Raw genomic sequence first — 12,405 nt, forward strand, 5'->3', positions numbered from 1 at the left:
GGCTTTTTTTTCTATCAGGCAGAAAGCTTGTATTTACCTCAGGCTCTTATGTTTTATTTTATTATGTTTTAATTTTCTTTCTTTCAAGCCTGCGGAATCGGGAGGAGGGGGCTTAAGAATCAGTGGGGGCTTGGAATGATTAGAATCAAAGGAACTTTTTGCCATTTGGCCAACAGCATCCTTCATCCTAACGCTGCGATGCTATGCTTTGCTTTTGTCTTCTCTTTTCTTTCCTTGCTTTTTTCCCTCCACTTTTCTTTCTTTCCTCTTTCTGCTTCCCTCCCTCCCCTCCCCTCAACACATTCAAAGAGTGCCCTAAACGGTGACAAACTTGCATGTGCTTCCCTTATGACTAAACCCCTGGGCCTTTCGCCAACCCCCCACAGATGGCCCCAAACTGCAGGCACCCCTCGAGGAGAGCCCCACGTTCGCAGCCCCGCTTGGAGCGGCCAGCGCGCGGCGCGGTGGGGAGCGCCGGTGTATCGGTCCTGGGGGAAGGCAAAGCAGCTTCCAGGAGGAAACGGGCGTTTCCTTCCCACGCGCTCGAGCGAGCCCTGGGTCCCGGCCGCGCGACTCCACCCTGCCCCTCCCGGCGCTCCGGGAAAAGCCAGTCGCCACACACAGGCACACGCAGGCCCCAGGGCCGCGCCCTAAGGAGAGCGGCACCCACGGCCAATTGCCATGGCAACCCCGGGGTTCGTTCCATTCCCCACCCAGCCGGTCCCCCCCACTTCCTCCCTGCCCTGCAGCCAACCGGCTTGAGCGCGTCCCGCGAGCGCGCTATAAAACCTAAGCCGGTGCGGCCGGGGAACAGAGGCGGGCGCCCGACCTGCAGCAGGGCGAGCGGGGCGGATCTGCGGCGCCCAGTCTTGTTTCTGAAGGCGAGAGGGAAAAGCCTGATCATGCAGAGTGTGCAGAGTCCGCCCAAGCGGTGCATTGGCCTGGCCTTCCTGCTGCTCCACGTCCTGGGACAGGTGAGCGGCGCACCCCTCCGGTGCCTCTGGTTACTTTGCCCTCCAGGGCGGCCCTTGCTCGGGGCCCGGGTCGCTCCGCCTTCGATCGTCCCTGCTGAGAGCTTTGTCTTTCTTGTCCCGCCCGCGCCAGGTCGCTGCCACCCAGCGCTGTCCCACCCAGTGTCCGGCCCGGTGTCCCAAGACGCCGCCAACCTGCGCCCCCGGGGTGCGAGCGGTGCTGGACGACTGTTCCTGCTGTCTGGTGTGCGCCCGCCAGCGCGGCGAGAGCTGCTCCCTGCTGGAGCCGTGCGAGGAGAGCCGCGGCCTCTTCTGCGACCGCAGAGCGGACCCCAGCGCGGGAACCGGCATCTGCATGGGTAATCCGGCCCCCTGTGTCGCCTGTCCTCCGCTCCCGCCTGCTGCCCCTTTCCTCTCCTTCTCCCCTTCCCTGAGGGTAACATGCAAATAATAATAACGGGAATGGTGCAGCAGGTGATGTTTGTGGAGCGCTTACTGTGCTCCAGGCATGGTCTTGGGGAGGGGTGGGGGTGGGGGGTGCTTGCAGCTTTGGGGAGCGCCAGAAGCCAGAGGAAACCCGCCCGCAAAAGGTGAGAAGCATTCATCACTTGCCTCCTTAGAGTGGAATCTAGATAGCCTTGCCAGGGAGCAGGGCAGAGTTTAGGGCCAGTGAAATCATTTCCTTTGGACATTTCCAAGGGGATGCTTGGAGGTGATGGAATCTTGGGCTTAATCACAAGCTCACAGTTCCCCCACTTGCCGCCCAACAGGTTTGTTTTCACACCTGTAATGGACCTATTGAGCTAAAGCAGCTTTTGGTTTCGTGGGACGACTATGTAACCCCAGTCTGGGCTGTGAATAGAATAAAATGCAGGCAACCAACCAATTCAGGCTGGTGAAACTGATTGGGGATCATTTTTCCACGTGGTGCGCCATTTAGTTGGAGGCTGCCCCTGCCTCCCCTGATAAGAGGGCTTGCAATAGCCTTTTACTTTCTTCTCTAAGTTAGTGATGATTTATTGTGCTGGAATGCCAAGGAATCCTAGCACCCTTCCCGATTTGACCAGTTAACCTATTTGGAGAATATGAAGTGCACCTTTTCCTTTCTAATGCTAAGCTGCTGGAGTAGGAGAATCTAAGGAGGTTCTAGCAAAATGACGTTATCATTGGGGAGCAACAGCCGTGGCCCCTTGGGAGTGTCACTTCTTGGTGGTGCGCCCCCTGTCTCATCTGTGAAATAAATGGCAGGATTGGATGGTCTTCAAGTTTTCTTCTTGCTCTGGGAGGCCTCCATGAGGAATCTCTCTGCCAGAGAGAGAGAAGAAACAGATCACTTCAACGAGAAAAAGGAAGACCTGGGGTTTGCGTGTAGCCTCTTTAACTTTTCCACTACACTCTGTTCTTGATTTTTCTCTCTGCCCTTCCCTCTCTGCCTTGCTTCCCCAATGCTCTAGCGGTAGAAGGAGACAACTGTGTGTTTGACGGGGTCATTTACCAAAGCGGGGAGACCTTCCAGCCAAGCTGCAAATACCAGTGTGCCTGCAGAGATGGGCAGATTGGCTGTGTGCCCCGCTGCGGAGAGGACCTGCTCCTGCCCCAGCCCGACTGCCCAGCTCCGAGAAAAGTTGAAGTGCCCGGGGAGTGCTGTGAAAAGTGGGTCTGTGACTCAAATGAGAAGGGGGATTTGGGAGGCCTCGCCCTGCCAGGTAAGAAACTCTGAGAGCGCTCACCCCTCAGAATAAATGCAGGCAGGAAGCACGTGTGCTCTTTTGGATTTGCCCTGAGAAAAAGTGGCCTCAGTGTCTGGCCATGCAGTTGTGGATTCCAGATGGCCCGCTGAGATCGAACACACCGCATGTGCAAACCCTAGCCAAGTTACTGAGGTATGCACACGGTTTCTCCTAAAGAGCATCTGCTGTATTCAGTGGTTCTTTGGAGCAAGGGGGCTGATTCTGTCTTATTGCAGGACTACTGTTTCTATTTTGGTCCACCCCCACGTGACCCTTACGAACATCACAGAGATAAAAGGAAAAAAAAAAATCACTCTTTTCCAGACTCTGTGTATTACCTATGTGCTCTCAAGACCAGCCTTCCTAAAGAACACTGCTTTTCCCTGGGCAGGTGTCGCAGAGAAATGCCACCTTTCCAGATGCTGTAGGAAGGGTCGAGGATCTTTGTTTTGCTTTTCTTTTTGTTTTGTCTTCTAAAAGAGATAGTTTAAAAAAAAATTCAAGAGCCAGTAGAGAATATTTTAGAAGCCATGAATCAGCCGGACTATTTATGCTGGCGGTACGCAGAGCTTTACAGCTTTTCTGAGGTCAGAAATTATCAGCCATGCCTTACAGATAGGAAAACTGCCATGTAGAACTGCCCCAAGCTGTACATAGTAAGTGTCGAGACAGAAATTTTTGTAGGCAAAGTCCAAGTGTCTATATCCCAATAATTCAAACAACCAGTTTCACTCTCTAGAATGAAGTCAGCTTTCGTCACTATTTTGAGTCAGTACCTTCTAATTGCTCATCCAATTAAAATTTCATCATGATCCTTTTTCTGTATGAAATCATACGTTGAAAACACTACTGCTTATGGAATAGTTGTTGATGCTATCCTGTTCTACGTTCTTCACACTGCTAGGCTTCTTAAAGACAGGTTCTCCTAAACATCTTCAGGACAAGTGGACAGGCATTCCGCAAATCTTTCTTTAAGGTCTAGAATGTGCCAGCAAAATGCCACCTTTTTAGGTGTTATAAATACAGAGATCCAGTTCTGGCCCCGAGAGCACCTGAGTTTAGTAGGTACAGAATTGAATGAGACCCTCTTTCCGACGGTGGTTGAAAGGATCATTCGGCAACCCCACGTCTTACTCAATCTGGCCACCTTTCTTGGTCGACCCCATAGCCTACAGGACAGAAGCCACGCTAGGAGTTGCAGTCTCTGACTCCAGCGTCAACTGCATTGAACAGACCACAGAGTGGAGTGCGTGTTCCAAGAGCTGTGGCATGGGTTTTTCCACCCGGGTCACCAACAGGAATCCACAGTGTGAAATGGTGAAGCAGACTCGGCTCTGCATGGTGCGGCCCTGTGAACAAGAACACAAGCAGCCGGCAGATAAGGTAGGAGCCTGGAGGCAGCCTCCCATCCCAGAGGAGGGAGCTTTGCCTCATGGGCGTCCGGGCTCTAAAAATCACTGTGACACTCGCAGACTCAGAGGTCAGCTCTAGCTGGGAGTGAACCCCAGAGAAAAGGCAGGGAGGTTCCTGTGATGAGGGAGTTTACCTTCTTTTTTTTTCTCTCTCTCTCTTTCTCTCTCTCATGTATTGAAAAATCCCAAGCAACTCACAGCAGGTGCACAGGTAGAGGGAAGAGCTGGCCACTCTAATAGTGTCCCCAGCTGAGCCAGTCTGGCAAACCTCATTCCATTCCTGGAAAAACACTGGCTGCTCAGTCACCAAGCGCAGTTCATTTTAAAGAGGTCACTTCTGACCTCAGTTTTAGGCTCGATCTGTAGGAAGCACAGGGTAGAAGTTGTATCTTCCTCACTCAACCCTCGGTCCCCAACATCCTACCCAGTCCCTATTGTGCGCTTGATAAACAATTGTTGATGAATAAATGAATGGTTGTCTGGGAATTATTTTCACGATTTAAAAGAGTCTAGTGGGACCATTACATTTGCCAGCATAAGGCGATACGTGCCAAATAAAATAGCACATTTCTTTCCTTTTTCGCTGGATGTGAATCAACTCAGTGTGTCAACACTGACTATAAGGCTTGCAGATCAGAAGCTCTGATTGGTTCCTGATGACATCACAGGCCTTGTTACCGGAGCCCTAGATCAGATAAATGCAATACGCAAATTGAACCATTGTATGGAAATTTGTACAAACCTAAGGCCAAGATCATGTTTAACAATGGAAGATTTACATATCTCCCCCCTGAGGCAATAGCACCTAAGGCTTAAGGGTGTGACTCTGGAGCCAGACAACCGAATTCCTGGTGTACCACACCAACTAGCTGTGGGATCTGGATGGATTTTCTTAACCTCAGCCTCAATCCCTTACCCCATACAATGAGGCCATTGACAGTACGTACCTCCAAGTTGTCCTGTGGATTAAATAGAATGAATTCACAAAGTGGCTGGGCAGAGATGACTCTCTCAGCATTACGCATCGTTTCTATTTGTTGCGAAAATACGTCTCCAGTAGTCATATTAGTTATATGGCTCCATGGCTTTATGACTTTTGGGCGTCCGTCCTAATTTATGTTTCTTCCACCAATTTTGAAAGAACACATAGAAACATCCCCAAAATTATGTGCTAGAAGCTGCACCTTCCCACACTTGGGGGAATTCCAGCATACATGTGGCATAGTTATGTGGGTTCACCCGCAAAGCCACCTCTCTCTGTCTCTCTTTCCCTATGTCTCTGTTCCCATCGCCTGTCTGTTTTTCTCTGCTTCTCTCTCTTTCTCTCTCTGTGTCTCACACACACAGATGTTGCTGACCTTGTACCTTTTTGTGGACATTGGCAAGAATATCGGCTACACATTAAATATGAAGAAGGAAGAAACAAGGGGCCTTTAATATTGTCAAGGACACACCTACTTCTTTATTAAAGAAGGCTTTTCCATGTCATGCCTCCAAAATTTTGCCTTTTCTATTGTTTCTTTTGCCAGAATTTTTATATTCGTTTGTGTAACTTGCACCCAGTTTTTTATGGGGATTTTTATTTAAGATACATACATTTCATAAGGATTCCAAAATTTATTTGGAATCTAGGGAAATACTAGCATAATAATCATTACTTCCTAACACCAAGAGATGCTTAAATATGAGCCAGTGCTTCTCAAAGTGTGGCTCCCCAGACCAACAGCATCATCTAAGAACCTGTTAGAAATGCAAATTATTGGGGCCCACATCAGACCTACTGAATCAGAAACTCTGGGTGTAAGGCCCAACAATCTGTGTTTTGGCAGACTTTCTAGAAGATTCTGATGTAAAGTTTGAAAGCCACTAATTTAAGAGAATCCCAAGCCTTATCACTCCACAGCTCTGGGCTGTACCTAGGAAAGTGAAAAGCAGAGGAGAATTATGGCAAATTATTAGGTGAAGAAATCTAAGTGGGAAATAAACATAGAGTCAGTGTTGAGCTGAATTATCAATGTGAGGGTCCCTCATCAACCATTACTAATGGCATATTGAATAAATTCTCCATTTACCCTGCCTTCGTGGAAAATAACCTTGAATCCTATTGTCTTAGATATTCCTGATGTTATAGTATAATAGAAGGCATGGGCCTGTGTCAGACATTCCATAACTAGAAGTTTCTGGTGACTTTAGGCCTTTGAGACTCCATTTACTCATCTGTAAAACTTGCACAGTTGTTCCTTCCATGAATAATTGATCCTTGCAGGAGTGAATGTTGTTAATAATGTTAAATGAGTTAATGTTTGAAAAGTATTTGAAACATTAGGAGGTGTGCAATGTTACCAGCTATATTCCCTTCCTCTTTATAATGCCTAAGAATGCATTGTTCCAGTGCCTTGAAAAAATAACTTTCTTTATATACACTTTCAACCTCATGCTTATCGCCACAAGGTCTAAAGACAGTTGTGTACCATTAGGCATGGTTTCCACATTCTAGGCAGGAAAGACAATGAATGCAGGAAGCAATAAAGAGCTGTACCTGTCTGAAGAGCAAAGGGTTTCCCAGAATCCCTTGGTCTATGTATCATTGGCCAGAATTTGATCACAAAGCCATTCCAAGCTCCCAGATATTCTGGAGAAGCAAATACTAGTAGCTGACCAAATTGCCCAAATGCAATAATGTCATGTTAGCAAAGAAGAAAGAACAATGGATAGGGGGTAGGCAGCTAGCAATTTATTCCATATCCCTAAAACGGTCCCTCAGAGGAATGGTAGCCATTCCATGAATCTCTCATTTTCTCCTTTCTTAGAAAGGAAAGAAGTGTCTCCGCACCACAAAGTCACTGAAAGCCATCCACTTGCAGTTCAAGAACTGCACCAGCCTGCACACCTACAAGCCGAGGTTCTGTGGCGTCTGTAGTGATGGCCGCTGCTGCACCCCCCACAACACCAAAACCATCCAGGTGGAGTTCCAGTGCTCCCCAGGGCAGATCATCAAGAAACCAGTGATGGTCATCGGGACCTGCACCTGTCACAGCAACTGTCCTCATAACCATGAGACCTTCCTCCAAGAGTTAAAACCAAACACCAGCAGAGGGGAAATGTAACATGTAATCCTTGAGAGGCATACCTACAGAGAAAACTGTAGCTACCCACCATCGAGTGAATATAAGAAAAATTAGGAAGAATTATTATTTTACCCCTGAGTCCTATGTATTTTCTGTGGTCATATGAGGTCAGTTATATCTGTCTTTTTTTTTTTAAAATGAAAGATATGATTAACTGTAAACTTGAAATCAAGGTAAGCTCAGGATAGTACTTAGGGATGACTTACTTTTCTGTGGTATTGACTACAAATGAAAATCTGTATAAATTTGAGAAATCGGCTACATGTTTTACTGTGCAGACTATCACGTTACACTCATCTTATTTTGTTATACACTACTGCAATATCAAGAAAACGTCACTGTCAGGAATGTCACAGTGAAGTTCAATATCATACTGAACATATTGTCATACAAATATTTTGCCATATAGTGAGGCTTGACTTGAGTCTCTGTTGACCTCTCTTTTTGAATGGCTCAACTCTGAACTCCCAAGTTCAAGATGTGAGGAAATGTGTAGCCCGTCAGTTTGAAATCCAGAAACTATTAGTCTTCCGTTGCGTTGCACACTAGGAAACAAGCTGTATCTACAGAAAGGGAACGTTTGTTAGTTAAGTGAACTGGTGTGATAAACTTGCTCTATTGCAGACAAGTTGACTCCTTTCCAAAGAAAGAAGCTAAACAGAAAACTCCCCCCTAACATAGAGATGACTAGGCCTCTAGCCATACATTTTTATATGCTGGAGGCTTTGGGGGCTCACCGCTTTTTCATCCAGAAGAAGCAGAACATATCAGCAGAGATTTTCTTCATCTTACTGATGAGTAAACTGGGGCCCAAAGCACCTGATTACAACCTTTAATGACTTTCAAGTGTGCTGGTCATAGATTTTGAGAAAGAAGAACAAAATCAACATGACTGTGGTGGTAAAAAAGCACAAATTTTATGGGAGTTCAGAATTATTGTAGACATGCCCAAAACTTATCCTTGGGCCCTAATTATGCAAACTCATGAACAAGATATATGTGTATACATATGTGTATCTAATTTGTCAGGCTATAACATAGGCTGCAAACTTAAATGTATACATTCTTTTAATGTCACCACATGTGTTCAGCTTTTCTCCTTTAAAGTATTTATATATAAGTTATACATTTTTTAAAATATTCTTTTTACTTTCTGTACTTGTCAGACATCACTAAATAAACATGATTTTATCAATGTGTGACTGCCATTACTTATGTGCTTATGAGTTGCTTACTGAAAATATAAATAATGGATGGATCTAGAGGGTATAATGCTAAGTGAAAGAAGTCAGACAGGGAAAGACAAATGCCATATGGTTTCACTCATATGTGGAATTTAAGAAACAAAATGAAGAAAAAAGGACAAATGAAAGAAAGCAGACTCTTAAATACAGAGAACAAACTGGTGGTTTTCAGTGGGGAGGTGAGCAGGGAGTGGGTGAAATAGAGAGAGGCAAGTAAGAGTACACTTCTCTTGATGAGCACTGAGTAATGTACAGAATTGCTGTCTCATTATATAGTACACCTGAAACTAATATACCACTATATGTTGTTTATACTTCCATATAAAAAGGAAAATAGAAATAAAATTAAAATATACAAATTAAATCAGACACCAAGCAACAGCATCTATTGAAAGCAAAGCAGATATTTTTAGATGAGCTTACAATTTCTTATCAGAAGAGAAACAAAGACAGTTCTGAGTTAGGTGATCTCTATTGCCAAGGTCTCAGATAGTCTCCACACTGTTTACTCAAGCCAACATCTCGAGCCCTGATATGTTTTCCTGGACAACCAGCTAGACACATCTATGTATTAAAAACTGAATGTGGGCCAAGCAAAACGTGCCTCCCAGGCTTCAAATTGCTCTCCATCCTCCCAATTATCCAGCTTAAACCACCAACATTATCTTGATCAACCTACTTTTACTATGTGCCTAGAAAAGCATATTTCTGTCAATGCAGAGCCCAGCAGTGAACAGGGCTGCCATATGGGCAGTGTGAGGGTCAAAGTTAATATAATCTTTATGTTAAAGTTTCTGACTGATGCAGTGGGTCTATAGTTCTTCCATAGTTTAAAAAAAATCTTATCTCCAACTTCATTTCCCCTACGTGCAGCCTCCTGCCCAGCCCATGTATTTAGCAAGTTTCTATTTGTCCCTTAAGATTAATTGGAAAGCCAATTTGATTTCTAGAGTTTAATCAAAGGACATTGTTAAGGACAGCTAACATTTGTTGCACACTTTTTTGTGCTGAGCACGTTACCCTCATTAACAGCATTTAATTTGCCCAATGGCCCTGTGAAGTAAGCACTCCTCCCCATTTTACACATGTGGAAACTTAAAAATTTTGAAGTGGTTAAAAGAAACCAGTGGATCTAGGACTCAAAGTCCTTTTGTTTCTAATTTAGGCTATCACGTGAATCCATGCAAAGATAATCTCTCTGTGAGGCTGTTCAGTCCAATATTGTCCACAATGGCAAAGCGGGAACATCCAAAGGTCCAATGATGTATATTTGGCTAGATAAATCCCAGTACAGCCATTATGATGAAGAGCAAAGCGATCTTTAGAATGAAAATGTAAGAAAATACTTACCTCCCACGAAAAGTATAGAACTGTGAAAAAAAAAATGATTTGTCTTTGTTCAAAAGTATCTGTGAACACAAATGTAAAGAGAACTAGGAGACAATACACACTAAAATATTATAGTGTTATGCCAAGTTGGGCCTTTTTGTTGTTGTTTGTGATTTCTTTACCTTTTTCTTTTCTATTCTTTTCTTTTTAACTGAGAACATACTACCTATAAAGCAGGGGGATAAAAGGGTAAGGCTCAATTCAAGTAGCACTTGGAGCAAAGTTGCCCTCATACCTCTGCTCATTCATGTTGAGTTGGCTGCGCCTTCCAGCCTCCGAAACACTTGCTAATTCATTCATTTTGTTCATTCAAAAAACACTTACTGACCGCTTCTGGGTGTCTAGCATTGTTTTAAATTCTGAGAAAATAAAACAAGCAATAAAATAAACAAGTCACCTCTCCTTCCTGGAATTTATACTCTCTCTGTTGGCATTAGCAGGCAAAAAGCAAGTAAATGATCAATGAAGAAGAATATTGAATAGTGATAAATAAACCGTATGAGGATCATTAAACAGGGCAATCTAATAGAGAATTTCTTGGTGGCCAACTGAGCTGGAGGTGGTCAAGGAAGCTCTTTCTGAAGAGGTCACATTTCATCTTAGATCTGAATGACCAGGATTAGGAGAAAGAATCTTCCGGGCAGAAGTAACAGCTAATGCAAAAAACCTAGTGTCAGGAATAAGCTTGGAACTTCATTAGAGAAGATCTGCATGGCTTGAGTGTGAAAGGGGAGGTGGGGATGACGGAGGGCTTGCCCCACAGTACTTTACAACCCATACTTCAAATTCCATTACATTAAGCATCTTGAGGCCAACATCTTAATCTTCTTTGTATCTGCCCCAGTATCTGGCACACAGTAAGACTTCACTATATACCTGTTGAATGAATGAATGAATGAATGAATGAATAAACAAATGAATGGATAAAATGAATGAATGGACAACAGATAGAACGTTCTTTGAAATAAATGTTAGGCTTTTAAACTATCATTTTCGTTATCACTGTCACTTGGAGAGCAATTCCCCCACTCTCAGACCCACACAAACACACACATGCATGCATGCAGTCCTGAAATGATAACTAAAGACATTTGAAAAAATGTGATCTGATCTATAAATATCTGTTAGGTCTAGAATGTTCTGGCAAGGAAAGCAACATTTACTGAGCAGGGCTGAGGGCTGCAGAAAGTGTGCAGGTTTGGGAGTTATTCAAGCCCAGATTTGAATACCAGGCCTACTCTTTCCCAGCTGTGGGATATTGAGCAATTTGTACATACTCTCTGAGCCTTAGTTTCCACACCTATAAGAGGAGACCATAATGTTGATAGAGTGACCAACCACCTTCGTTTGTCCGGAACTGGGAAGATTTCTGGGACTCGGGACTTTCAGTAAGATCGGACAGTCCCAGGAAAACGGGGCCGAATTGGTTGCCTTAAGTATCAACCACACATTGTTGTAAGATAATATGTGTTCATAAGCACTTGACTGTGCCAGACACATAGTAGGCCAGCAAATGACAGCTATTATAATAAGTATCCAGTAGAGCCGAGCTCTGCCCCTTATTCTCTGCTTGTCGTGTTCAAAGGTAGACATTACTGACCTCATTTTTACAGGGAAATATGGAGAGTATAAAGGAAGCTAATTGCCTATTAAGGACACAGTAAATGAAGGAGCTGGGGTTCAAACTCAGGGTCTGCCTGAGCTCAGAGCCAAAGCTCTTTCCTTTCCTCAGAGCCACAGCCATGAGGCCAAGGATATTTTCAGCAACCAAAACAATTCCAACAGTTTTCATTTTTGTGCTATTTTCCCAAACTATAAATGTTCTCTTTTAGAAACAGCATTGCAAAGTAGTGAGATTGTTGAGATCATTCTGTGAATGTGAAATTTTGAAAGCACTTAATTGCTTTTTAGTGATAAGGCACACTCCATTGAAAATTATTTGGGACTTCTTCTTCCACTTCACAAGGATTCAGTTCAAGAATGTGGCAAGGACGCCTTTACACAAGGAAATAATTTGTCACATTCATATCTGTGCTTGATGAGATTATCAATAGAACTTTCGACTGGATTTTCTTCTAGGATCTTCCTGTAGGTACACATTGTCAGGCTTCTGCATGACGGGTTTCAATCCAAAATGCTCAATATCATAAATCAAATTATCAAAGCAGTATGTCCTTCTGGCTGTGTGCTATCGAGCTCAGTTTGAAGATTCATTATGGTTGGAAACGTATTCATCTTAACCACACTGCATGGTTCTCGCCGGCAGTGCTATGCTGTCTGGACCACAGAGGGTTCACCGAATTCAATTACCACTTCAATAACACTACTGGCACTTGCTGAACTCTGCATAACGACGAATTCTCTGTAGCCATCCAGCTGAGGACTGTGAATTACTGTTACATTAAGCCAGCTGTTCTGGGGATAATGAGGAGGTGCAAAGGTAAGGATGTCACTGTTGTACCATTCTTCCTAAAGGATGTGTATCTCTCCTTAGGACAAGAAATTGAAAGTCTGAATTTCAGCCCGGGGAG

At 44.3% G+C, this 12,405-nt stretch overlaps 1 protein-coding gene across 1 annotated transcript; it reads left to right on the plus strand.

Annotated features, from left to right (window-relative positions):
• The first annotated feature begins 420 nt into the window (after positions 1-420).
• CCN3 (cellular communication network factor 3) lies at positions 421-8,436 on the plus strand. The gene is made up of 5 exons (XM_026495522.4): positions 421-974; positions 1,105-1,330; positions 2,426-2,677; positions 3,870-4,084; positions 6,924-8,436. Exons 1-5 carry the CDS (start codon positions 903-905, stop codon positions 7,218-7,220), a joined length of 1,062 nt encoding a protein of 353 aa, XP_026351307.1. The 5' UTR covers positions 421-902; the 3' UTR covers positions 7,221-8,436.
• Positions 8,437-12,405: the final 3,969 nt, after the last annotated feature.

The sequence above is a fragment of the Ursus arctos genome, unplaced genomic scaffold (assembly GCF_023065955.2).
Source record: "Ursus arctos isolate Adak ecotype North America unplaced genomic scaffold, UrsArc2.0 scaffold_6, whole genome shotgun sequence".
Taxonomy (NCBI): domain Eukaryota; kingdom Metazoa; phylum Chordata; class Mammalia; order Carnivora; family Ursidae; genus Ursus; species Ursus arctos.

Coding starts and splice junctions, on each gene's coding strand:
- CCN3 (XM_026495522.4), top strand. CDS start 903: ATGCAGAGTGTGCAGAGTCCGCCCAAGCGGTGCATTGGCCTGGCCTTC. Junction 975..1,104: donor TGCTCCACGTCCTGGGACAG/GTGAGCGGCGCA, acceptor CGCCCGCGCCAG/GTCGCTGCCACCCAGCGCTG. Junction 1,331..2,425: donor GGGAACCGGCATCTGCATGG/GTAATCCGGCCC, acceptor CCAATGCTCTAG/CGGTAGAAGGAGACAACTGT.